Source organism: Dysidea avara, chromosome 2 (assembly GCF_963678975.1).
Source record: "Dysidea avara chromosome 2, odDysAvar1.4, whole genome shotgun sequence".
Taxonomy (NCBI): domain Eukaryota; kingdom Metazoa; phylum Porifera; class Demospongiae; order Dictyoceratida; family Dysideidae; genus Dysidea; species Dysidea avara.
Genome location: NC_089273.1, coordinates 34367205 through 34391600, shown reverse-complemented (window position 1 = coordinate 34391600; position 24396 = coordinate 34367205). Strand labels below are relative to the sequence as shown.

At 36.7% G+C, this 24396-nt stretch overlaps 3 protein-coding genes and 1 long non-coding RNA gene across 16 annotated transcripts in view; 2 read left to right on the top strand and 2 right to left on the bottom strand.

The window, feature by feature from the left end:
- The window catches only part of LOC136247139 (uncharacterized), a 142643-nt gene extending 136700 nt beyond the window's left edge, over window positions 1–5943 (bottom strand). For both annotated transcript variants that reach the window (XM_066038765.1, XM_066038766.1), the window contains exon 1: window positions 5790–5943. The gene's annotated coding sequence lies outside the window, so the exon portion shown is untranslated. The remainder of the gene's footprint in view (window positions 1–5789) is intronic.
- A 2004-nt stretch (window positions 5944–7947) lies between these two features.
- LOC136247143 (uncharacterized) lies at window positions 7948–9875 on the top strand. The gene is made up of 3 exons (XR_010697108.1): window positions 7948–8188; window positions 8898–8952; window positions 9750–9875. It is a non-coding gene; the product is annotated as an uncharacterized lncRNA (long non-coding RNA).
- A 144-nt stretch (window positions 9876–10019) lies between these two features.
- On the top strand, window positions 10020–23856 carry LOC136247140 (uncharacterized). 8 transcript variants are annotated; one of them, XM_066038770.1, is made up of 11 exons: window positions 10473–10899; window positions 13243–13317; window positions 14179–14366; window positions 15805–16019; window positions 16266–16367; window positions 16573–16644; window positions 17170–17342; window positions 18540–18632; window positions 18708–18859; window positions 19897–19995; window positions 23485–23856. In XM_066038770.1, the coding sequence occupies exons 1-5, from the start codon at window positions 10836–10838 to the stop codon at window positions 16309–16311; spliced, it is 588 nt and encodes a 195-aa protein (XP_065894842.1). In that variant the 5' UTR covers window positions 10473–10835; the 3' UTR covers window positions 16312–16367; window positions 16573–16644; window positions 17170–17342; window positions 18540–18632; window positions 18708–18859; window positions 19897–19995; window positions 23485–23856. The 8 variants fall into 8 exon arrangements, with proteins under 8 accessions (XP_065894845.1, XP_065894842.1, XP_065894840.1 ...); XM_066038768.1 differs by having other exon boundaries at window positions 16442–16644; XM_066038772.1 differs by adding an exon at window positions 20936–21022 and having other exon boundaries at window positions 16266–16644.
- LOC136247141 (uncharacterized) lies at window positions 19800–20561 on the bottom strand. Of its 5 annotated transcripts, none has more exons than XM_066038776.1 (6): window positions 20478–20561; window positions 20316–20423; window positions 20235–20264; window positions 20160–20189; window positions 20084–20113; window positions 19800–19986 (listed from the first exon to the last, which is right to left on the bottom strand). In XM_066038776.1, exons 2-6 carry the CDS (start codon window positions 20410–20412, stop codon window positions 19847–19849), a joined length of 327 nt encoding a protein of 108 aa, XP_065894848.1. In that variant the 5' UTR covers window positions 20413–20423; window positions 20478–20561; the 3' UTR covers window positions 19800–19846. The 5 variants fall into 5 exon arrangements, with proteins under 5 accessions (XP_065894848.1, XP_065894851.1, XP_065894850.1 ...); XM_066038779.1 differs by having other exon boundaries at window positions 20084–20110; XM_066038778.1 differs by having other exon boundaries at window positions 20235–20261.
- Window positions 23857–24396: the final 540 nt, after the last annotated feature.

Sequence of the window (24396 nt, the reverse complement as noted above, 5' to 3'; positions counted from 1 at the left end):
TTCAGCTACAAAGAAACCATCATGAAGAGAGTTCAGCTACATACAAATCACCCTGTAGAGAGATCAGCTAGAAGAAGTCACCTTGTAGAGAGTTCAGCTACAAAGAAACCACCATATAGAGAGTTCAGCTGCAAACAAATCACCCTGTAAAAAAATCAGCTACAAACAAATCACCCTGTAGAAAGATCAGCTAGAAGAAGTCACCTTGTAGAGAGTTCAGCTACAAAGAAACCACCATGTAGGGAGTTCAGTTAGAAGAAGTTACCTTGTAGAGAGTTCAGCTACAAAGAAACCATTCTGTAAAGAGCTCAGCTGCAAACAAATCACCTGTATAGAATTCAGCTACAAACAAATCACCCTGTAGAGAGATCAGCTAGAAGAAATTACCTTGTAGAGAGTTCAGCTACAGTACAAAGAAACCACCATGTAGAGAGTTCAGCTGCAAAGAAATCACCTTGTAGAAAATTCTGCCACAAACAAATTGCCCTGTAGAAAGATCAGTTAGAAGAAGTTATCTTGTAGAGAGTTCAGCTACAAAGAAACCACCATGTAGAGAGTTCAGCTAGAAGAAATTACCTTGTAGAGAGTTCAGCTACAAAGAAACCATCATCTAGATAGTTCAGCTGCAAACAAATCACCTGTAGAGAGTTCCGCTACAAACAAATCTCCCTGTAGAGAGATCAGTTAGAAGAAGTTACCTAGTAGAGAGTTCAGCTACAAAGAAACCATTCTGTAAAGAGCTCAGCAGCAAAAAAATCACCTGTACAGAATTCAGCTACAAATAAATCACCCTGTAGAGAGAACAGCTAGAAGAAGTTACCTTGTTGATAGTTCAGCTACAAACAAATCACCCTGTAGAGAGATCAGCTAGAAGAAGTTACTTTGAAGAGTGTTCAGTTACAAAGAAACCACCATGGACAGTTCTATAATAAATATATGTATTATATATATAATCTGTACATTTACTGATAAAATCAGAAATATTTAAGGTACATCTGCTTCATCTTATCTTCTTCCTGTGGTAAAGAAAAAAAAAAGGTTTAAAAAGTCCCAAAGCAGGCCATAGGCCGGCTTTGGGGTATACAAATACAAAAAGAAGTGAAATCTAATCCAAAACAGCCAAGCTGTAAAAAAACTGTGTGGCCCTCAAAAAGGCTATGGTGAAAAAAAATGTGAAATCCAAGGTGGCGGCCAAGAAATGGCTGTGATGGTAGGTTAATGGTAAAAATTTTAATAACGACAATTCAGGTGAATTTTGTGCCAATTGACCAAGCAGCACCAAAATTCACCTGAATTGTCGTTATTAAAATTTTTACCATTAACCTGCCATCACAGCCATTTCTTGGCCGCCACCTTGGATTTCACATCTTTTTTCACCATAGCCTTTTTGAGGGCCGCACACTTTTTTTACAGCTTGGCTGTTTTGGATTAGATTAAATAACAAGTACACAAAAATAGGAATTTCAACTAGAGTAGGGACCATAGCACTTGATAAAAAGTACTGAAACAAGCTGGAGTAGTGCATGATATTAAATCACAGTAAAACATATATAAGAAGTGTTATATATATCCCTACTGTGTTCAAGATATCATAATAAAAATGCACAGTAGGGATACAACACTTTTTATTGTTTTAAAATTACTGTGATTTAATATCATTCACTACTCCAACTTGTTTCAGTACTTTTTATCAATGTACATAGTATCTACTCTAGTTGAAAATTCCAAATTTTTTTGTGCATTTGTTTGTTAACATTTTTGTAAATAATTATTTTGACTGGTGAACCCACGCATACTGCATATGAAATGGAATAATTATTGTCTGAAAAGTGAAGTATCCATTACACTTCGTTGTCAGCTATGTTCAACCTGTTAAACAGCAATACGAATCAAGAACTATTTGAAAAACACCACTGCAATCAAAGTAGCCACTATGAAAAATACGGACGGTTTCCATTTCGAAGGTAAGCCATCATGTGCTACCACCAAATTGACACTTTTTGTTGTCAGCGAAGATGAATGTGACACAAGAGAGAACACTGGTAAGTCCACAGAGAATGCACTGTATGTACTGCGGTATTCCCAAAGGCACCTCTTAGGATGAAGCAATGTCGAACAGTGAAAAAATCAAACTTGTAGCTGTTAATGAGTTACACTTGTGTGAAGGCATCAGTCAGTTACTTACTTACTCAGAAAATTCCATTAATTAATTATTTTTAAATTCCATAGCAACTTGTTGAAAGCGTTTCAGGTTGATCTGAAAGCTTGTTTGGGCTTAGTTTTATCTAACCAATGCTGCCTCATTGTTCTGTGGGAAAATTTAGGCTGGTTTTGGGTGATGTTATTTTGTGGGCCATGCCTAATACATTGTGGTCCCTACAATACAATCGTATCATACTGTATGATTTTTATTTTGAAAATTTCCCTTGTTTATCACATTTCCATAGAGTGCATTTTGTGACATCAACTAAAATAATATTATTCTACATATAATTTATGGTTCATTAATTTAATCATTTAATGAACCATAATTTAGCCAATGCCATATGAATTATATTTTTGTGGCATTGGCTAAATTATTATATTATTGAAAATTTCCTTGTTTATCACATGTCTACAGGGTGCATTTTGTGACATCAACTAAAATAATATTATTCTACATATAATTTATGGTTCAGTGAAAATTAACCTTGGTCTATATATGAATTATATTTTTGTGACATTGACTAAATTATTATATTATTGAAAAGTTCCCTTGTTTATCATGTGTCTACAGAGTGTATTTTGTGGCATCAACCAAGTTAATATTATTCTACATAAATTATGATTAATGGTTGAATGAAAAATTACCTTGGTTTATGAATTATATTTTAATGGCATCAACCAAAGTATTATATTATTATTTCAAAAATTTCCCTTGTTTATCACAATTCCATAGATTGCATGTTGTGACATCAACTAAAATAATATTATTCTACATATAATTTATGGTTCATTAATTTAATCATTTAATGAACCATAATTTAGCCAATGCCATATGAATTATATTTTTGTGGCATTGGCTAAATTATTATATTATTGAAAATTTCCTTGTTTATCACATGTCTACAGGGTGCATTTTGTGACATCAACTAAAATAATATTATTCTACATATAATTTATGGTTCAGTGAAAATTAACCTTGGTCTATATATGAATTATATTTTTGTGGCATTGGCTAGATTATTATATTATTGAAAATTTCCTTGTTTATCACATGTCTACAGGGTGCATTTTGTGGCATCAACTAAAATAATACAAGTATAGTGTAGCACAGTAGGGATATTCACTTCTTATCATTTTACAGTATTTAAACATTATGTATGACTCTGATCCAGCTTGTTTCAGTACTTATTATTGCAGCAATATACACTGTCCCTACTCTAATTCAAAATTCCCTTTTTTCTTATACTTGTTTGTGAAGTTTTTTTGCAAGCTCATGACCACTAAATAGCCTGCTTTTCACAAAACTAGTCATAATATTTTAAAACAGTTAATCACAGCACTATTATATATAGATTATGACTCATACAATAACAACTGATCTGCAGGAGTGGCTCTACATAAGCCTGCAGATGGACATGGATTCATGTATAACTACGGACTGATGAATGGGCGTGACTACCATATGTCTAAAGACAGTAATTTACATAAGTGGGTGTGGATATACCTACACAGTGATGAATGGGCGTGGCTACCATATGTCTACAGGTAGTAATTTACGTAAGTGGGTGTGGCTCACGAAAGAAGCAGAGCTATGCTATAATGTGTAGTAAAATGTCCACATTTAATTTAGCAGTGGGGTCAGACCCAAATAATCCGTAAAGCAGGACCTGGATGACCTGACTCGGTTTAACATTGTAAATAAATAAACTATATTATATTGACTTACACATTGCATTGAGTTGCTCTCTCTGATTGGTATCAACAGCCAATCACGTACGTATGTGTTTTTGGTACAACTGGCGACCACGTATATTCGAATAGTTTGATGTATTATACACTGGTAGATGGAAGCCGTAGTGTAGTCTATTAACACTCAGCAGTAGAACCTTGACTGATGACCATGGTAAAGAAGGATAAAAGGTAAGGTAATAGCACAAGCAGTGTATGTTTATCAATATACTAGAGGTTTTTTCTTAAGTGAACTACAAACGCTTCTGTGAAACAATTAGGGCTGTAGCTGTAGCCAGTTTTCCACTGAGCTTGACTGAAGGCATCAGGCAGGCAGGCAGGCAGGCAGTAGAAAATTCCATTGAATAATTTTTTTTAAATTCTGTAGCAACTTGACACAAACGTTTTGGGTCGATCTGAAGACACTTTTGGGGTTGGTTTTACCCAACCAATACCGTCATGTCATTGTGAGGAAAAATCGTGGCAGGTTGTTGGGTTATATTATATCACGGATTGCCCACACACCTTCGATGTGACTGTACAGATTATTCTACTTACATGTTCACCATGAACACAAGTAGCTAGCTATACCTACATGTAAAATGGAAGTTATAAACTCTCTTGTTATAATTGGCAATTTGTTCCATAAATTTATCGATTAAGGAAAGAACCTAAATTTGTAAGAAGAATCAACAGTGAAGAGGGGTATAGTAGATTAAGCTTGATTATGTTCATTTCCTCATCTACCTGATCTGTTACTATTGGAGATGTAGCTGGGTAAGGAAAGTTCCACTAATTTGTGAATAATATGAATAATCTGATATTTTTGTATGCACATAAGAATTAAATTTTAGAACCAAAGAGTTTAGAGCATATGCTACACACTATTTGTCCTCCAGTAGTCTTTAAAAATAAAATGAGCTGCTTGAGTTTGTTTAATTATGGATCCATAGAAACTGAAAAGCAATGAAATAAGGGAGATCATCTATACCTGCAGCCATACTAATTGGTACTTAATTACTGCTCTCATTCTTATGGCCTGTCAATAGTATAAAATAAAGTACACTGTAGAGTTCCATGCAGCGATAAAAAAGCAGTGAAACGAGATGATGGTAAATATGAGGGAAAATCACTAGGTACTTGGCATTAGGGATATTTAAAGTACCTGCAGGTGTAGATGACCTCCTCTGTTTCATTGCTTTTTTATTACTACGACATCTTCTCAACCATAGAATTACTAATTTTTCAAAACATTCTTTTGATGACACTTTTGTAATAATGAAAGTCAACACTGGTGAACCATTGAATACAGCATCAAAAAAATGGCACTAAACACTTCATACAAAGTAATTGTGTGATCCGAACTATCATTTACAGTAACTAAAAAGTTATCAATCAAGAATTGGGAACATCGAGGCGGGTTTTTGGGTGATGTTACTTCGTGGGCCACGCCCACTCCTTTTTGGTCCCTACAGGATAAACACTTAGGTTTTCATATTCAGGATCACACAGAATATTGACAACCAGTAGCTAGCTACGGGCAGCTAGTATAACAGCATACAGTACTGAGTTCGACCGTGTAGCTTTTGTTTCTTTCTAAGTACTGCTACAATCGTCACGACCCGAATCCCAACCGGCGTCAAATTTTCCGGCTTCCACTCGAGCGCTTTTTGCTCAAGACAATGACTAAACATAGCTACACAAAAATCACTAGATTATGGTACACTGTATTGTTGCATTATAAAGCTTTACAGCATACAAGTTGAGGGTCTGCAGGACTTACATGTGAGTCCTGCAGACCCTCAGCTTGTATGCTGTAAAGCTTTAATAAATAAAATAAATAAATGAGAACTTACGATATTAGCTATCAGTGCCACACAACAGATGCTATATGCTTCTCTTCTTAGCTAGCTAGCTATCACACAAAAAATGCGAACGAACTCGGATGATCGTCTAACTTAAATAATTTTATCAGTGATACTCGCAGTGGATATTCGTCCAGCAGCCGGACGTTAGTTTTGTCTACTTCCTGTTTGTACACGTGAGTCAAGACGTGAGTGAATGTTCTTGTATATACTGCGGTTCTAAGAGACCTTGCGCAACAACAAAACAAGCGAAAATCACGTGCATAAGATTTCGTCCAATCAAATTAATTCATTTTTGAAGTTCAAACTATAATTATCGCACGTGACGTTTTGTTGTTATTGTTATTATCTACTTTGCCAGTTAGGCACTGGAGGGTGTACACAGAAGGCAGAGCCTGTTCGAAGTGTTTACCCATAGCCTAGGAGCCTAAGCGAAAATCTTTGAGCTAAATATCCTAAAGTGAAACGGGACAAATACTTAGAAGGGGTGAAAAAAAGCCAACCCCATCGTGACTTGATCCGCAGGCCACCCAGATTCCGGCCAAGCGCCACGCTAGGAGCCAACTTTGGGGAGGCCACCTAAGTAGGGAAATGTTGTTGTTATTATCTACTTTACCAGTTAGGCACTGGAGGGTGTACACAGAAGGCAGAGCCTGTTCGAGGTGTTTACCCATAGCCTAGGAGCCTAAGCGAAAATCTTTGAGCTAAATATCCTAAAGTGAAACGGGACAAATACCTAGAAGGGGTAAAAAAAAGCCAACCCCATCGTGACTTGATCCGCAGGCCACCCAGATTCCGGCCAATTGTTGTCGCACAAGGCCTTATAGAACCGCAGTACAGACGATTGCGGAATCTATACAACGCAGGAAGTCACTGAAAACGTGAGCTTGTTACGTGATTCGCCACATTTTGATAGTATTGTACCCCTACCAAACAAACCACCATCAAACAGATGGTGTAGTTGCATCACGTTCATATCAAAACATGCTATTGGGATGTGTAAAGTCAAAATGGCAAAAATAGCAAAATCAAATTTACAACCAGTGATAATTTTATCAGCAATATTGTACATTACCAGTGTCCTTTGTTTGTTTTCTGCCCTTAGATCATGAAATGGACTGATTAAACAATAACTTTTTTCAAAGGTCTCAGGATAGATGGATCACTTTTTCAATTTCTCCAATACAAACTCCATACATTTTACATTTGAACTCATTATGAATTGCTCTATCCTAATCCTGCCGAACAAAATTCGTAATCGCTATGGTAACGGCGTGATGCCGCTATTTAATTAGAACGCGAAATTCGTGATTTGCTCTCCAATGGATTTTGTATTGCGTAAGCTGCTATTTACCATCGTTTGTTGTAAATTTGCAAGCTGTAAACACTTTAGCTTCGAATAAATTTTGTCACCATCAGATAGAGGAGTGTTATGCGTGTATAATGGCGGCCGAACAATTTTGATACCGCCTTCAGAACCAGAGTTATGATGAATAATGTAACTTAAAACTAACTTACCTCCATGGGCTGCTGTACATTGATTTTACACATAATAATATCTAATTAAAAACAGCCAAGCTGTAAAAAAAGGAGTGCGGCCCTTGAAAAGGCTATGGTGAAAAAAGATGTGAAATCCAAGGTGGCGGCCAAGAAAAGGCTGTGATGGTAGGTTAATGGTAAAAGTTTTAATAACACCAATTCAGGTGAATTTGGTGTTAGGCTAACCATTGGTAATACCAAAGGTGTGTGTGTGTGTGTGTGTGTGTGTGTGTGTGTGTGTGTGTGTGTGTGTGTGTGTGTGTGTGTGTGTGTGTGTGTGTGTGTGTGTGTGTGTGTGTGTGTGTGTGTGTGTGTGTGTGTGTGTGTGTGTGTGTGTGTGTGTGTGTGTGTGTGTGTGTGTGTGTGTGTGTGTGTGTGTGTGTGTGTGTGTGTGTGTGTGTGTGTGTGTGTGTGTGTGTGGTCATGTCAGATCAACAGTTGGTAGAATTGACTCCACCAATATTGCATTCTGGGCTTTCCATGTAACAATCATTCGCCTGTATCACCATATCAGAACAATTCAATACATTTTAATGTCATTCAGCTATAGTATGAAAATGTATAGTCTGGCGGCGCCCGCCCCTTCGCATAGAGTAAGGGTCTGGTATGCTTAGTATAATGGAGTTGTACCGGATTACCAAAAAGTGGTGCAACCAATCAGAACGCTCCACGTTTAATCAGCGCATTTTTGTTTATGTTACGTCAAAAGAATGAATCAAATGCCCTAACAGTACTGAAAGAAACAGAAGGAGTTAGCTTATAGAGAACAACGAGAAGAAAGTGTTATTTCGGGAAGGGCTTTTCGCCTTGTTTGATACGCGAAAAACCTGGGTTACGCTCTGATTTCCTAGGTAGGGAGACATGTGTATTCTATAAAAGTAGACCAATCCACTTTCGCCTGTGTAAAGGCAAAGAAAGTTCAATATCACTGCCACAGTTTTGGGTGAAGCACTTCCGTTATGACCATTTTCGTTACGTCATTACATTCAAATTAAATTCCTCCAGAACAACTCGGTGATACTAAGTGTACCAGACCCTTACTCTATGCGAAGGGGCGGGCGCCGCCAGACTAGAAAATGTACTGTTTGTTCAATTAGAATTTTTTTAAAACACTGATTCTACAGAAACCTGTTAATTTTAGCAACTTTTATATGCTCACCTGTATAGCACGTATATCATATAGGGGGTGGGTGGGTGGGAGGGTGCGGAGGGGAGGGGTGGGGTGGTGGGTCGCCCACGCACAAGAAGTGGTTGACAGTGAAAAAACAGTCTATAAGTATCATGCAACTGTTTAAATATATACGTTCTTTGATATTGTATATACATTAGTTTGCCACTGATAGTTATAAACGGCGAACAGAATGTAATGAATTGCCCGCCCACGTACAATTTGCGCCTACGTTAAAATGGCCTTGCTCAAAGACGATTAAATGTCTAGGACATAGTTTTCTGTATAAATACTTTGGTTTGTTTACCATGCTGTAATATTGAGCTGCTGTGTTATGCTATAATAATATTAATGCTTATGTTATTATTTTAATGATGTTTCTATTACTTTAGTGCACGGTGGGAGGTGGAAGCGTCCATGATGACGATTGGGCACTGTGCAAATAAGGTGAGTGTATGCTTTGTATAAAGAAACCCACGTAGCTGTGCAGGGCTCATCTTCTGTATAGTCTTTTTGTTTTTGTTTTTTTTCGAGGGGTAGTCAACGCCCATACAAAACACCGAAATGGGGTACCAGAGGGGTTGCCAACGCCCACGCAAAGCATTCAAATGGTGTGTACGAGAGTCCCAATCTTTATGTATTTTAAAAGCATTTAGTGAGATTGCTAACTAGTAACTACCTGTACAGTTGTTGATCTACATCTTGTTTTAGCTATTCGTGATTGATCATTGTCTACTTTGTTAAACTCACTTTCTCCATTATTTTTACGTGATTTTGGATTTAGGATTTGGTTTCTAAACTATTTGTGTATTTCTGATTGGATTTCTCACATAATGTACAAGAGTCCCAAGGCATTGGCTACCCCTCGCTTTTTACCAAAAGTCAGTTCATCTCTAGTTGACAAAGGTAGTCTGACCATCTAATTATGATATTAGAATCTAAATTAAATTCTTGATCACAGATACACATTTCCCTTGTTGCTATATGTGGTGGACCACAAAATTAACTAATGTAAACAACCCTTACCATACCTTGTAGTGTTTTATTTTTATGTGAATATGTAGTGTAGTGTAGTGTGAGTGAGTGTGCGTGTGTGGGTGAGTGTGTGTGTGTGTGTGTGTGTGTGTGTGTGTGTGTGTGTGTGTGTGTGTGTGTGTGTGTGTGTGTGTGAGTGAGTGTGCGTGTGTGTGCGTGATAAAGATTTTTTTAATTCACCAATTAAAACGTGACCGTTTTTTCCACAGGTTTACATTCTGGAGATCTGCAAACAGCTAACTTGAAAGTTTTATATTGACCATTTTTATTTAAATTAATATTTATTTGATTACATTTACAAAGTTGGATCATGTGATCAAAATAGTTTAACGTGTTATTAGCATGATGTACAATGGCCATTGACCATTGAAAAGTTGATGAATTAAACATTCACGAAAGGAATGCTTCTCCATTGCAACTCGCCCACGCAATATAGCACGCGCTTCTGTAATAATTAGTGCTCAACCGGGGTATGCGACTATTGGATTGAGATGGTTTTTTTTTATAAAATTATTTGTATCATGTATAACGTTCGTAACGAACGGTGTAACTAGCTGAAGTATTCAAGCAAGGAGTGATCTAGCCTTGTATCACCGGGATTCGTTAAAAAGTTCGCGCCTGGATTGTTGGGGTGAGCCAATATTTTCATTGCCAATGGTTTTATGTGTAATGTTAAACCCCCTACTTTGTACTACGAAAAAGGCCGTATTAAGCTGTTGCGTTTTACGTGAAAGTAGATGTCATCTTGGCCATTCCTGCTAGAACCGGGGAAAGGTTTAAAAGTTATCTGACGCTCCATGACAGAGCCTTGAAAACTTCCTTCCAGTGTAGACGCGTGTATCTTGTAAACGAAAAAAAATTTTTAAAGTCGCTTAATTGTTTGATATGTTATATGGACATATAGTCCAAAGGTACATACAGCGTTAGTATGGACTATCGGTCCATACGAGCAGTTGAGTAGTATACGAGAAACCACTACTATCCAAATATCATCCGTGTTGCCATGCAGTCCAGCTGTGCAGTGTTCACGTGCTTAAACGTGGGACGTTGAATCTCACTCGAGATTTCGATTCCCCCAATGGCTAGTAACGATAATCTTGCTGAGTTAGAGTCCCAGTTAGAAAGGGAATTAAATTTGCTGAAATCTAAGAACAGACGAAGAGCCAGGGAGAAAGGAAGACGAGAACTGAGGCCGGTTCCAACGCTCGGGATAGGGCTCCAAAGCGAACCTCCAGGGGCAATTTTGTACGATACTACTATGATGGCAGTGGACAGCAGGTTAAAACGTCTATTCCATGCACGTAAGAGAGTTAAAAGAACTGATTGTGGACATGAAAGTCAAGGCGATCGAGAACCAAGGTAATTTAAAGGGGCCTTTTACTACACAACAATAACAGGGGCAGAACGTACAACTATTAGTTTCTGACTCTACCGCGTACATCTATAGTGTTAAGAATTATCTATTTTAGACCATGAAGTCGGTTGTCACATTGCGAGCTTTAGTTGCATTTTGTGCTTCAGCGTCGGTTTTGATAATTTTTGGGTTTTTTGACACTCAACTTATAAATCTCTATACTATTGCATTTGTCTTGCACCTTTGTAAAAATTAAGATCATGGGCTTAAACGCAACTGGGTCTGGGAAAACTGGTCTTGTTCACATTAGACGCTACCGACAAACACATTAATGCACTATCAGTCAGCCAGAGTTGAGTTTGTTCACCACTTTTCTCTGGCTCAGTTGCAAGCCATATGAGTGGTCTGGGTCCTTGACAGAGACCTGACCAACCAGGAGATGGCAGCTATGTGTGGTTGTACAGTTCTGTTTAAGTGTTTTATTGAATAATTTATGGTTGTATACAATCACTGGACTGGACTAGTGGACTGGACTGGTGGACTGGACTACTGAACTCAGATATTTTCCCTTTTTTAACCAAATATTTGGGCAACTGGTTGCAAGTATGTTAGTCTCATGTAGTTAGACCACTCCCCCACACATAAAGAAACCACAAAAGAAAGGTGTGATCATGCCAGACTTGTCAACATTGCCCAGCTTCAGCTATGTACAGGGGTTCAAATAGTTCTTGCATGTCAACAAATCTAAAACAGAAGTCACATGTGGTAATTATAGTTTAAAGTTCAAAATGAATCAATTTGATTGGTTGAAATCTTGTGCATGTGATTTCACTTGTTAGCTATTGCCGTCGTGCAAAAACTATAGAACCTTTTTATCAGCTATTGAATAGCAAGACAGTTAACTGTCGCCACTTAATTTAGCTGACTCCATGACTATAACCTGCATGGTTACTACAACACTACATACACATGTATTGTATGGTTTGTACTTCATGATAAGACAAATGGTAGTTGTACAATAGAGATTATGCCAAGAGAGAGAGAATTGTACACAATTCTAAGATAACAGACAGTGCCAAGTAGACAGATTCACCTGCATATTTTACATTTTCAATGTAGCAATAGCTACGACCAGTTGCCCAAATATGTGCTAAAATGAAAAACAAACAAAAAAAACTGAGTCCAGTCCACCAGTCCAGTCCACTAGTCCAGTCCAGTGATTGTATACAACCATAATTTATGACCTGTGCTCTACATTTCCTCTCATTTTAGCCAGTTTTGTGCCCTGATTGGCCCATTTAGCATCCCTGCTCATTCCACTGTAATTATTTAAACAGCCTCTTGCCTACTTTCCAGGCCTCACCTCCCACCCCTTTTAGAACTTGCCTGATACAGTGAACCTTGGTTTAAACGGTGGAAAACTTAGCTGTTGACTATTTGTTCAGTGGATGATCTGGAAGTTAATATATTGTCACAGTTGTAATGCGTAGCTACCACCATTGGCATGCTACGATTATCTGAATATTTAAAACCATCATTTCTCAATACTAAGACTGATTTTTCCAGAAAAGGTCACAAACAATGTGACCTACAATTCATTCATGCAATGAAATTCAGTAGAAACTGTTGTTAGATTTAATCTCAGAAGCCTAAATGTACAAAATTTTCTAGTGGGATGAGTGTTGATACTCCCAGACCACCTATACAGGAACATGCTGAGAGTACTTTGCAAAATCATGCTAGTTATATCAACTAGTTGCTTCCTTTTTTATTCACCCACAATAAACTGTTTTTCCGTTTGCTTCCCACCTTCAGAAATTCTGGATCTGCTTTTGTGTGAGCCCTTCCTATATACATAATACTTTGGCCAACTACTCCACTATTATGGTCAGTTATATCAACCTATATCCCTCTATCATTTTAACACATTTCTCATAAAACAAGGAGATCTTCTGCTGGTGGTTCTATGTGTGATAATATTTTAACAAGCTTGCTTGTTCATCTGTAGTGCAGGCGAAGGTTTACATGCTCAAGAACTTACATGAACCATGCATGGCTACATAAAGAATCAAATGCATTGCATAAAACTTGCTATATATACCAATCTAGTGATCCTCTAAAACAGGGATACTGTCTGTGCCTACTGCGGACGGACATGTACTTATCCCTACACACACACACCCACACACACACACAGAGTTAGCACATGCTGCACCACTTTGTTTACTTTAGTTCCTGATTTTTTGATAATGATATATGTGTACAGCATGGTGTTGTCATTTGGGAAATAAATACTAAACTTGAGATTGTTGAGAAATGTAATTTATGCTTTATTTTCATGTACATAGATATTCATAATTATATGCAACAAAATGACTACGGCATTGAAGATGTTTGTGATAGCATTATAGAACACCATCAAGGTCAGTGCTACAAAAATAATTTATATCTGATGCATTAATTACTGCCAATACTTCCTGTGTTTGATAACCCATATATTGCATGCTATCTTTATCGAAATCACTAGAACATCTGCAATGTTTACCAGCTGCTAAATACTACCAGTGGGATATATGAGTGACAACAAATATCTTTAATGGCTATCATTATCTTCGTTATTAGCAGTTAGGTCAATTTCACATCAGGAGATACATATAGCTACAAGTAGCAATATAATAGAAATTTCTATACGTATTTTATTCTATGAAATCTGGATTGCACCATCCACCATCATGTAATTGTAATCTTAGCTTAGCTGTATTTACAAAAAAAAATCTTACAATATTTTATGGTAAAATAATTTTTATTCAAACAATGCTTGCATCTGCATAACTACTTGTTGTGGATAACTTTCATTATAAGTCTCCCGACCCACCAACTATTGTAACCTTTAACAAAACTACATTTGTGGCTACAAACATATATAAAAAAAATTATGATGACAGTGTTACTTATACACCTGGCACAGGCTTCCAATGGACACTCGTTACCTCTGATTGTTCTGAACTTAGATATAATTACATATAATTGTATTGTTGTAATCTTGTTTATATACAGTACTGTCAAAGCAAGTTATTAATATAACATATAGAGAAAGGTGTAGCCATAGAGATATGTGCATCTACAAATTTACATAGATGAGCCTCTCCTTATGCATTCCGGTGCATGGCTCAGGGTTCAATTTTGGTTATCACAATGAAATCCTAGTAATACTGCTTCAAAACTCTGGCAGTAACTGCTGGAAGCCAAGCAGTATATTCACTCTTGCTTCATAACACTTTCAGACAATGAACTCCAAGCAATGATAGATGAATTGAGGGATTTTCTTAATGCTATTCCTCGTGCAATGCAGCCTACCAGTGGAACTAAGAGTTGGACTGAAAGGAGGGAACAATTGGAGCAAAGCTGGGAGGATCATAGAGCTAAATTATTTGAAGATTTAATGACATCAATGGCATTGCTACCTGAAATGGTATGTGTTTTGCATAGTATATAACTTAGAACAATAGCGCTGGTACCTACCCTACTTGCAGGGACTACATGTACATTATAATGACAACAACAAAGTGACATGCAACATACCTACATAAATGGTGCTGATAATTACTGCTTGGTTCCCATTACATTATAGTTAATGCTACGATGGTCTGTCCTACACATGTAGGAGTTAGTGCATAATCCAGAAAGTCCTGCACTGTAAGACAGGTACCGATACAGGCCATGCATGTAATAATACCACATCAGATTGTACATGATATTTAATATACTGGCAAAAAAGAAGTGAATTTGTATATAACGTACAATACCTGCTATACTGTGGTACTATTCCTATATGGTATTATGGTGCATGCGTTTCATATGTTATGCATCCAAGTAGGGTGATAGTAAGTTTGTGACTGACACATGATATTATGCATTCCTTATGTACGTACAAAACTTATTGCCAATAGCTAATTTGCACTAAATCAATATTAGTCTACACAACATACATGTACTAAAACAATAGTACACTTCTCAGTGCACCTTTTACAATTCTACCACCTACACACACTATACCTATTGTGATCACCTTCCTGAGTAGCATAAGCTACTATTCACTACTATTGATTGCATGTACAAAAGCCCTAAAACAAACAGTACTGAAACAGGTAGGCAGGTACTAATTAATTATCAGTGAGAGAGTAAAGCTATGTATATGGCGTAAAAGTTACACGTATAGTGGGAAAAGAGCTGTAACCAAAACAGCTGCTAAAATGGAAAAAAAAAGCTATATTAAATAGGTTAGGCTATAAAAAAGAAAAACAATGCACTCAAATACTACACTACTACAACTAAATGTAACTTCTGGTTAGAATACCTGTTTAGAACTCTAAAAGTTGTTTATAAAGGCATGCTTTAGTTGATAGAATATACCTAGGTGTTTACTGGTTTGCATGTGGTCTACAGAAAGAATTCAAGCAAGTTTCCACCTACTATTGACCACACTGTACAGTAAATGATAAATGACAGCACTGGAAGCTTTATCTGAAGGCTATACAGTATTCTTAATTGTGAGCACTTCATTTAGCACGAAAACCTGCTTCATTGCATGCATCAAATGGCAAGAAACATTGGACATTATAGAATTGCAAATGATCATACCAGAAGTTACAACTGATCAGACCAGGCTTTTCAACTTATATAGATACTTTAACCCTTCCAAATTTTATGCACCATGTTAAATGACTATAGAAAGGAAAATGAATAATTAGCCTACCAAGTGTTTAAAAGCTACGAGATCAATTATTAATGGTCCGTTTTGATCTTTCAGAGGTAAACTGTATGAAGTCAGACCTGTTGGGTACCCAAATGTTTGTCTAATTTTTCATTTGGTGCATTCAACTAACTGATTTTTGTAAATTTTTTTTCAGGAATGTTCAGTCTGTGGTGATACTAATGCAGCAATAATACGGTGCCATCAGTGTTGGTACTCAACGATGGCATACCTTTGTTCACTGTGTGATGACGGTGATCATCATAACCACCCTCTTCATGACAGAGAATATTGGAATGGGCACTACTTTTCATTTATTCCTCCCACACAGTTTTCTTGTCCTAGTAGTGGAAATTTAATTGACACTGATAGGTGAATTTTTCCTAGCTATCTTGTATACCATGAAACATCTCATTAAAACTGATAATTTCATATTTCTTTAGAAGACACTGTAAGGACACTACATGATAGACATTTATGAATACAGTTTTATTTCTCAAAATAGATAGCTATATAAATTTTATGTCTGCAATATAACATTATGTCAAGTTAAATACGTATTGATTATTTCACATAATCATACAGTTGATGTAAATTATACTGTTCACCTTTTATCAGTGAGGACAGTTGCTCCAAGAGGAAATCCAACATGCTCGTATTGTAGTGCAACAATGCAGAGTAAACACTTTGAAGGCAAGAAGATTGTGGTTACACTGAAAGGTATGTTTATGCATGTGCATCGACATATGGACATGAGCAATGTTTGTGTGAATTTTATGGGAGATATGACCTAGATGATATAGTGTTTCATTGTAATGAGTGCAAGAATGAACAGTACTTGGAAGCTTTTTGGATAGGCTGTGTGGAGAGACATTCACAGTATCTCTTTGATGAAGGTGTATTTCTGTTTTTTGATTATTTGCAGAAGTTTAACCCAGGGTTATCAACCTTGGGATTTCTTCATACACTGGAGCAGTTTTCAGCTGAGAAGAACAGGGTAAGGATTAGATACTGTATGTGGTACAACAGTCAGAGTCACAGAATACTGTAGAATGCTGTACAATAAACTTTATCTGTAAAGACATCTGGAGATACAACAGCAGTCACATTACCAGGTAGCTACCAATAAGCTTGTGTAAAGGTGTCAAACTAGTTGGGAAAGGATTTTAAGGCAACAAATACTGATGTCAAACTGTGCTAACAAAATGGTGCATTATGACATCAATTCTTATTGAGATACTGGTAATATCAATCTTGAGATAACATTTTCGAGATATGTTTTTATCGCAATGAATTCTGCACTACTCTATGTGTATGCCATAAAAGTCAAGCGCACTATCATTGTTATGCACACCTGTGCTATTGCATATATATATATATATATTATATATAGAGAGAGAGAATGAGAATGTGTCACCCAGTCAAATGAGAAGCATACTGCAGTTGTATACATTGTTCTTGTACTGTCATTATGTTTCTAGATCTCCTATAGTGTTATGTATTGAGTTGCATTATGCCATAGGTACCAAGAATTAACCCTACAGCCTTTTCAAAATCCTTCCAAGAATGGTGATATTGTAAATACTGTATGAGCTAAGGAAACTGAAGAGGGAGGCAATTTTTGAGTGTCCAGCATCAATATTCAGTCCACATAGATGAGAACAAGGAGCTGTACCAATTTTCTAAAGTCAGGAGGTACGTACTGTACATACATAATTACATATGCATGTGTGCAATCGTAATGCTACTCTTAAATACAGTAATACATATTTATATACCAGACACTTCTAATCCAACTGATTATGACAAAACTTTACTATTGAAAGTAGCAGAAGTCTATAATAAGGATATCAGAGACTGATCTTTACTTAATACCGGCATGTATCCAATACAAGGCTAAGCTAATTACTATGTTAGTCTTAAGACACTCTCCAGTTTTTACTCTTCTTGCACACAAGCATAACCTTTTCTATTTAGTTTCCATAAATCTTTGCTGATTTTGACCTCCTCCCATGCAAAATAACATATTTTATTAAAATGGGTACTCTATGAACCATTTTATTCACTTTGTATTTGTTTTTATATGTAGCTTCAACACAATGAACATATAGTATTTTGTTTCCTAATTTTAAGTGTAGAAATCGAGTTATAAATAGTTTGTCATTGTGTCGTGCCTATACATGATGTATGTTGAATATATAAATACTGAAATAATAGTATTATTACATTTAGTAGGGTTCCCCATTAAAGTGACAGATGCTACTAAAAGTGCCGCATCTAAAATCTTTAATAGATGTATCATATGCAGCAAAAATCACCTTAATGGAATAGTATCACTCCATTAAATGCAGCAATAAAAACAAGAAAACACTTACAGGCAGCCAGATGTAAAATTTTGAAAACTCGCCAAAACTCAAATAATATTTTTTGGACTGTCTGCCTGTCTGCCCGCTTGTCTGATCACAGTCGATAGGTTAAGGGCCAAACAAAGCAGGACATGCCCATAATTTTACGCCGCAGCAACAATCAGATGTACCTTTTGTAGTTCGGAAAATTGTGTGCCCATTGCACTTTGTCATTCCTATTGTCTTCAATTAAGTGGTTGCCTTCTTTGTGACAGGAAACCATGCCAAGACCTTAATTTTCCACATCTCTGAAGGTGCATATTTAGATGCCACAGCACTATTTGAGGTGTGTAATGAATTATAGCATTCCTGGGTACAGCACTGTAGTGTATGCTTAATAGTGCACACTGTACACATGTGTGATGGAAGTTTGGCAAAAATTGTAAGATAAAAATATAAGTTGTATAATTCCTTCAAAATGCATGCTTTATGATCATACTTCTTGTGTTTATACTGCAGTAACCGTGTGACAATATCTACACTGTAGAACCCAGCAGGAGTTATACTATGCTGATGATTATTTGTAAAGGACACAAATGTGGACCAACATTTGGAAACACTTGGATATACATCAGGAACTGTAAGTAACAGTTGTGTTATTTCAGTGATGTGTAACTGCTAGCCATGTATTCTAAGTGATATAATATATTCATAGGAAGGTGATGATGATACATGCGGTACATCTCGATGGAAGGCAGCTAAAGCTGCTTCCAAAACTATGCCTAATCTTGATGAAACAGGCATAGTTACAAGTGGTTGCAGACAAGTCATAGCCCAGAAAGCAGTGAACATGTTCAAGGGTGAAATGTAGGTACTATTGTTTGCCTTCATTTATGCATTATATACTTAACACACAGATATGGCTACTCACATTACTTGCATGAGAAAATATTTGCCCCACGTAATGTTGAATGGCTATGGCAAGATATCATATGCCAATACTGGGAGTGGGCACAGAGTAAGACAGCAATTTTTCCAGTCAATACAAATTTCAAACCTCACCATACCCTGCAAACAGTACTAAAAATTAAAAGCTAACAACCTTCAGGCCTTTAATCAGCAGTTTTATTATGTCTAATTATAAACAATTTATTTTTATACATTAAATTTTTTTACTTAGGTCAATAAAGTTTATAGACATAACTATAGGGAGTTGGCAACATTTTTTGTCCTAGGACGTAAACTAGGAAATTAAATTAACATAGTGCTTCCTCCTGATCATACTGCTCCCATATAGCTGTAAGTGATCATGAATTATTACAAAACAGAAATTGCTCTTCATAAAGAATGTACTGGCCATGGGAACCAGATTGTTTAGGCCATTTTTGAAGCACTAGCAATATGCATGTTTTCATAATTCTGGTCATCTACAGAGGTACGTAAAATGTATAAAGCCCAATGTGTATTTGCTTATTCTTGTGAAGAGCTTGTCAATGGAGCTACAATTTTAATATTACTTCAGTATGCCACTTACCGTGTATAGTTACCCTGACCTGGACCAGAAACACATGAAAGGGCCGGGGATTGGATTTAATGTGCCACAAAACTAAATGCTAATTATCAGAATGCTTCTTGGAGTTTACAATCCCAAATGGCTATGGCTACACTATTAAACTTGTTCAACCACGACTGAACCAACTATAGATCATGATGTTTACAGACCATCCACCTTGAAAACATGAACATGAGCTGCAATCCCCCCCCCCCCCCCCCCCCCACAGAACTCATAAAATTTTTACAAGTAATCTTTTGTGTTACAGCAAACACTCAATCGAAAGAAATCAGACCATGAAGTTACACTAAACTAGTACATTTTCTGTTTACACATGGTTTTTTCAAACTAGGTTTACTACAAAAGTTGCAAACACCACACTTGGTAGCTCGACACCCATTGCAGTTTCCGTATCTTCTTCTCTGCTTCTTACAAGGTGCACCTAAAAACGGTAAGCATATACAATATACTCAGCAATCACATTTAACTGTTCTTATGAACATAAATAATTGATATATGTTCCCAATTTTATTCCTTACCATTGGGAACAACTGACGTCATAGTGGCTGCTATGAAGACATCAATAAACAGATTTTCTGAACATTTATTTCTTACCATTGGGAACAGCTGATGTCAGAGTGGTTGCTATGGAGACATTACACTAATTATCCAAAAAAAATTATTCCTTACCACTATAAACAGCTGACATAGGTGTGGCTGCTATGGGGACATTACTAAACTGATGTTCCAAAAAAAGAATTTATTCCTTACTACTGTAAACAGCTGACATCAGAGTGGCTACTATGGAGACATTACCAAACTGATGTTCCAAAAAATTTTGTTCTTTACTACTGTAAACAGCTGGCATAGGTGTAGCTGCTATGGAGATATTACTAAACTGATGTTTCAAAAAAAAAAACATTTATTCCTTACCACTGGGAACAACTTATGTCAGAGTGGCTGCTATGAAGACATCAATAAACAGAACATTTATTCCTTACCATTGGGAACAGCTGATGTCACATTACTGAACTGATGTTCCAAAAAATTTTATTCCTTGCCACTGTAAACAGCTGACATCAGAGTGGCTGCTATGTAGACATCAATAAACAGATGTTCCCAACATATAAGATATGTGTTTTCTTTTTCTTCAAGGGTGGGTAACAAGTACACTACTTACTCCCCATGATCTTACTATATTATTCTATACATTTTATAAACCCAGACTGTTATATTAGTAAGAAGTTTGTTGTTAAAGGTGTACATGATAGACTATAAATAATCATACAATTGTAAGTCTGAAATAGTGTGTTTATAATAGTGTTGCATAGATATTGCAATACCATGATCTGTTGTAATTAAGTTTGTAACTTTGAAGGTATGTTTTGTAGTGTTGCCATGGATACTACTATACCATGCTCTGTTGTTGCCATTGATACATCAGGATCCATTTCATAGTGTTACCATGGTTACCACAAGTGTGTATTATGTTAAATGACAGTTTGCATAAAATTTTCCCTTTAGTAGGCACATACTATGCAATTGCATGCATTGGGTTTTACGTCACTTACTCTGCATAAAATCTTTCCATTAAGTACACAAAGGAGACATTGGCGTAAAATCTTCCCTTTATAAACAAAGAAAATATCCACGTAAAATCTTCCCTTTATTAACAAAGGCAAGTTACCCCCATAATACACCAAAGTATGTATGACCCTCCTACGATGGTTACTCCATCTACATAGCAACTTTCAACTCATTCCATGAAGTGGTTTACCCTGTAGGCGTGACAACAAATCGATCTGTTTTACGCCAATAATCAGTAATAACTCCTGAACCTTTCATCAGATTTGCACCAAATATGATGCTATAATTCGCCTTTGGACTCCCTTTCTGTGTGCCAAATTTCAAGGCGATCAAAGTACGCGGTTTACATTTTATAGCAGTTTTTTGCAAGTGTGCGAAAACACGAAGAAAAAAATCAAAACTTTGGCGGCTCGTATCTCGGAAATGGCTGAATCAATTTCCTTCACATTTGGTATGTAGACTCCCCTAGCTGGCGGGCAACGCTGTAACAAATGTGGTTCCAATCAGATAAGGGATCACCGAGATACAAAAGTGTGAAAATGACGTTTTCTTTCTTCCTGTCAATATGCAAACGATGTGGCACGCCGGCTCCTTGGGCCGCACGACACACTATTGTGTGTCCTGATTTATTGATAAAATTAGAAATAGTTAAAACATATAAAAATTTTCTTCATCTTTTTCTTCATCTTTTTCTTCTTCATCTTTTTCTTCTTCCTGTGCCAAAGCTGGCCATAGGCCGGCTTTGGGGCATACAAATGCAAAAAGAAGTGAAATCTAATCCAAAACAGCCAAGCTGTAAAAAAGAGTGCAACCCTCAAAAGGGCTACACCACTTCAACTAAATCTTTTGTTTCTCGGACTGAAATTAGTTGAAAAGTGGGTCGGTAGGTAGGTATAAATAAAATAATAATAGGTGGTAATAATTTTTTTAAACTGAAGTTATGGCAACACGTGTAACTACGTCGTTCGATAACAAACTATTAGCTATGGTTAGCACATCTAAGTGACCAAACGTCCATCCATAGTCTGCTTTTACAACTGTTCTTGTAATAACAAAGCTCACCCCATGCAAAGCAGATATGGATAGCCAACAATACATTGACACCACAAACTCACGTGATCGAACATGTGATCTTTAAAAATGAACAAAAACATTTCATTTACAAATTTTATGGGTCGGTCGGGCCCGAGAAAGAAGAAATTTAGTTGAAGTGGCCCTATGGTGAAAAAAGATGTGAAATCTAAGGTGGCGGCCAAGAAATGGCTGTAATGGTAGTAAAAAGTTTAATTCATGTGAATTTTGTGTCAAGACCAAGCGGCCCCAATTCACCTGAATTGTCATTATAAAAAAATTTTCCCATCACAGCCATTTCTTGGCCGCCACCTTGGATTTCATACCATAACCTTTTTGAGGGCTGCACCTTTTTTTTACAGCTTGGCTGTTTTGGATTAGATAATCATTATGTACACACACACACACACACACACACACACACACACACACAAACACACACACACACACACATACAGGTACAAACAATGGTTAGCACAACAACATACAGTATGCAATTATTGCATTCAGTTCAGAAATTGTACCACCTCTGTTAGGTCCTTGAATTAAAAAACCACCATTACCAAATAAATAGGCAGACTTTTCTCTCAGCTGTAATACAAAGATTCTCATGTAGTATAACAGCATGCACGCACACACTCACACACACACACACGCATGCGCGCGCATGCACATTACACACAGACAAAGTAACACACACACACAAAGCTAAAGCAAAGCCTTTGGCTTCCCTATGAATATGGTCACAGCTGCACTTTATAAACGTCACACCTGAATGGACAACCTGCATGTGCTTAAGGGCCGGTGCTTAAAATCCTCAGGACTAGTAACCTACAAGAGGCCATAGTATGTCTCACAGGTGAAGGTGTGCATACTAAAGGCACCACCTGACCTCACCCATTACAAAAGATATGGACAGTTTGTATTTGCTTACCATGTCTCCATTTATTTAAACAGCTGGGTAGACTGGAGCAATGTGAGAAAAGCTAAATTCTTGCTCAATAACATGGCTAAAGCTTCTTTCTCAATGACATGTTGAAATAAACCCTCTAACCACTTGACTAACTCATAGACGTAAGCACATTAAAGCCATACACTTATACAAACATACACATACACATACACACACACACACACACACACGCACACACACACAAGTATGCATACACACAGCACACATAATTATGTAAACACATAATGTACCTTCTTCTTACACAAGCACATAACATGCACATGTGTATGCACACAAACTTATACATTATTCATGTGCACATACTTACAGTACTTGGACTACTGATGTTGTTGCCACAGCTACTGGCACAGTTGCCATTACAGGTGATGCTCAGGTTACTGTCAGGAGGAGGAACAAGGAGGATTACTTACAAAATACACACAGATTTAGTAATGACAAAGTGTCTTAGCTTACAACTGAAGTCAAAGATTTTTTCTTTAAAACTACTATATATGAACCACATGGAAAATACACAGTTCCATTGTTACCTTACTACTGCTGACTACATGATATCAAGGATATTCCTAGCAAATTTTCAAATAAAAGTATGGCATTACACACAAACATAGAAAATATATATATGTATGGTTGTTTTAATACAAATGTACAAAATGACCTAATGGTGAGAGAATCTGAATTTGCACATAGAAATTATATATGTACCCCTCAGTTGTCATGCGTGTGCAATAATTGCATGTATGATTCTAACAATTGTGCCACACATACACAGAAGACTATTTACTATAGATGCACCATGGCTAGGTTCATTGTATTTGTTAGGTCATGCATATTTATTGCTTGAATAAAATAGAGTAACACATAGTTGCATGGACAAGCAATCACATTTCACTCAAAGTCCACATACAGTGAAATGTGCCTAAACAGTCACCTTCAGGTAAAATATTTGTGGCCTTACTAGACATGTAATACAACAAAAAAATTTGACATAATATCTTCACATGTCACTGCTTAACTAAGTTATCTATGTACATTCCATGGTATATAGTTACCTTTAAAACAATTAATTTTATGCATTTCAATATTTGTTTTTCCAAACATCTCTTGTGTAATATACTAACTATTCAGGTTTCATGTGGTAGCTATAGTTTAATATTTTCATCTGTTCTTTTATCAAATTCACAGCTTGAATCAATCAAGGGTTCATCTTGCATAGTGGTGTAG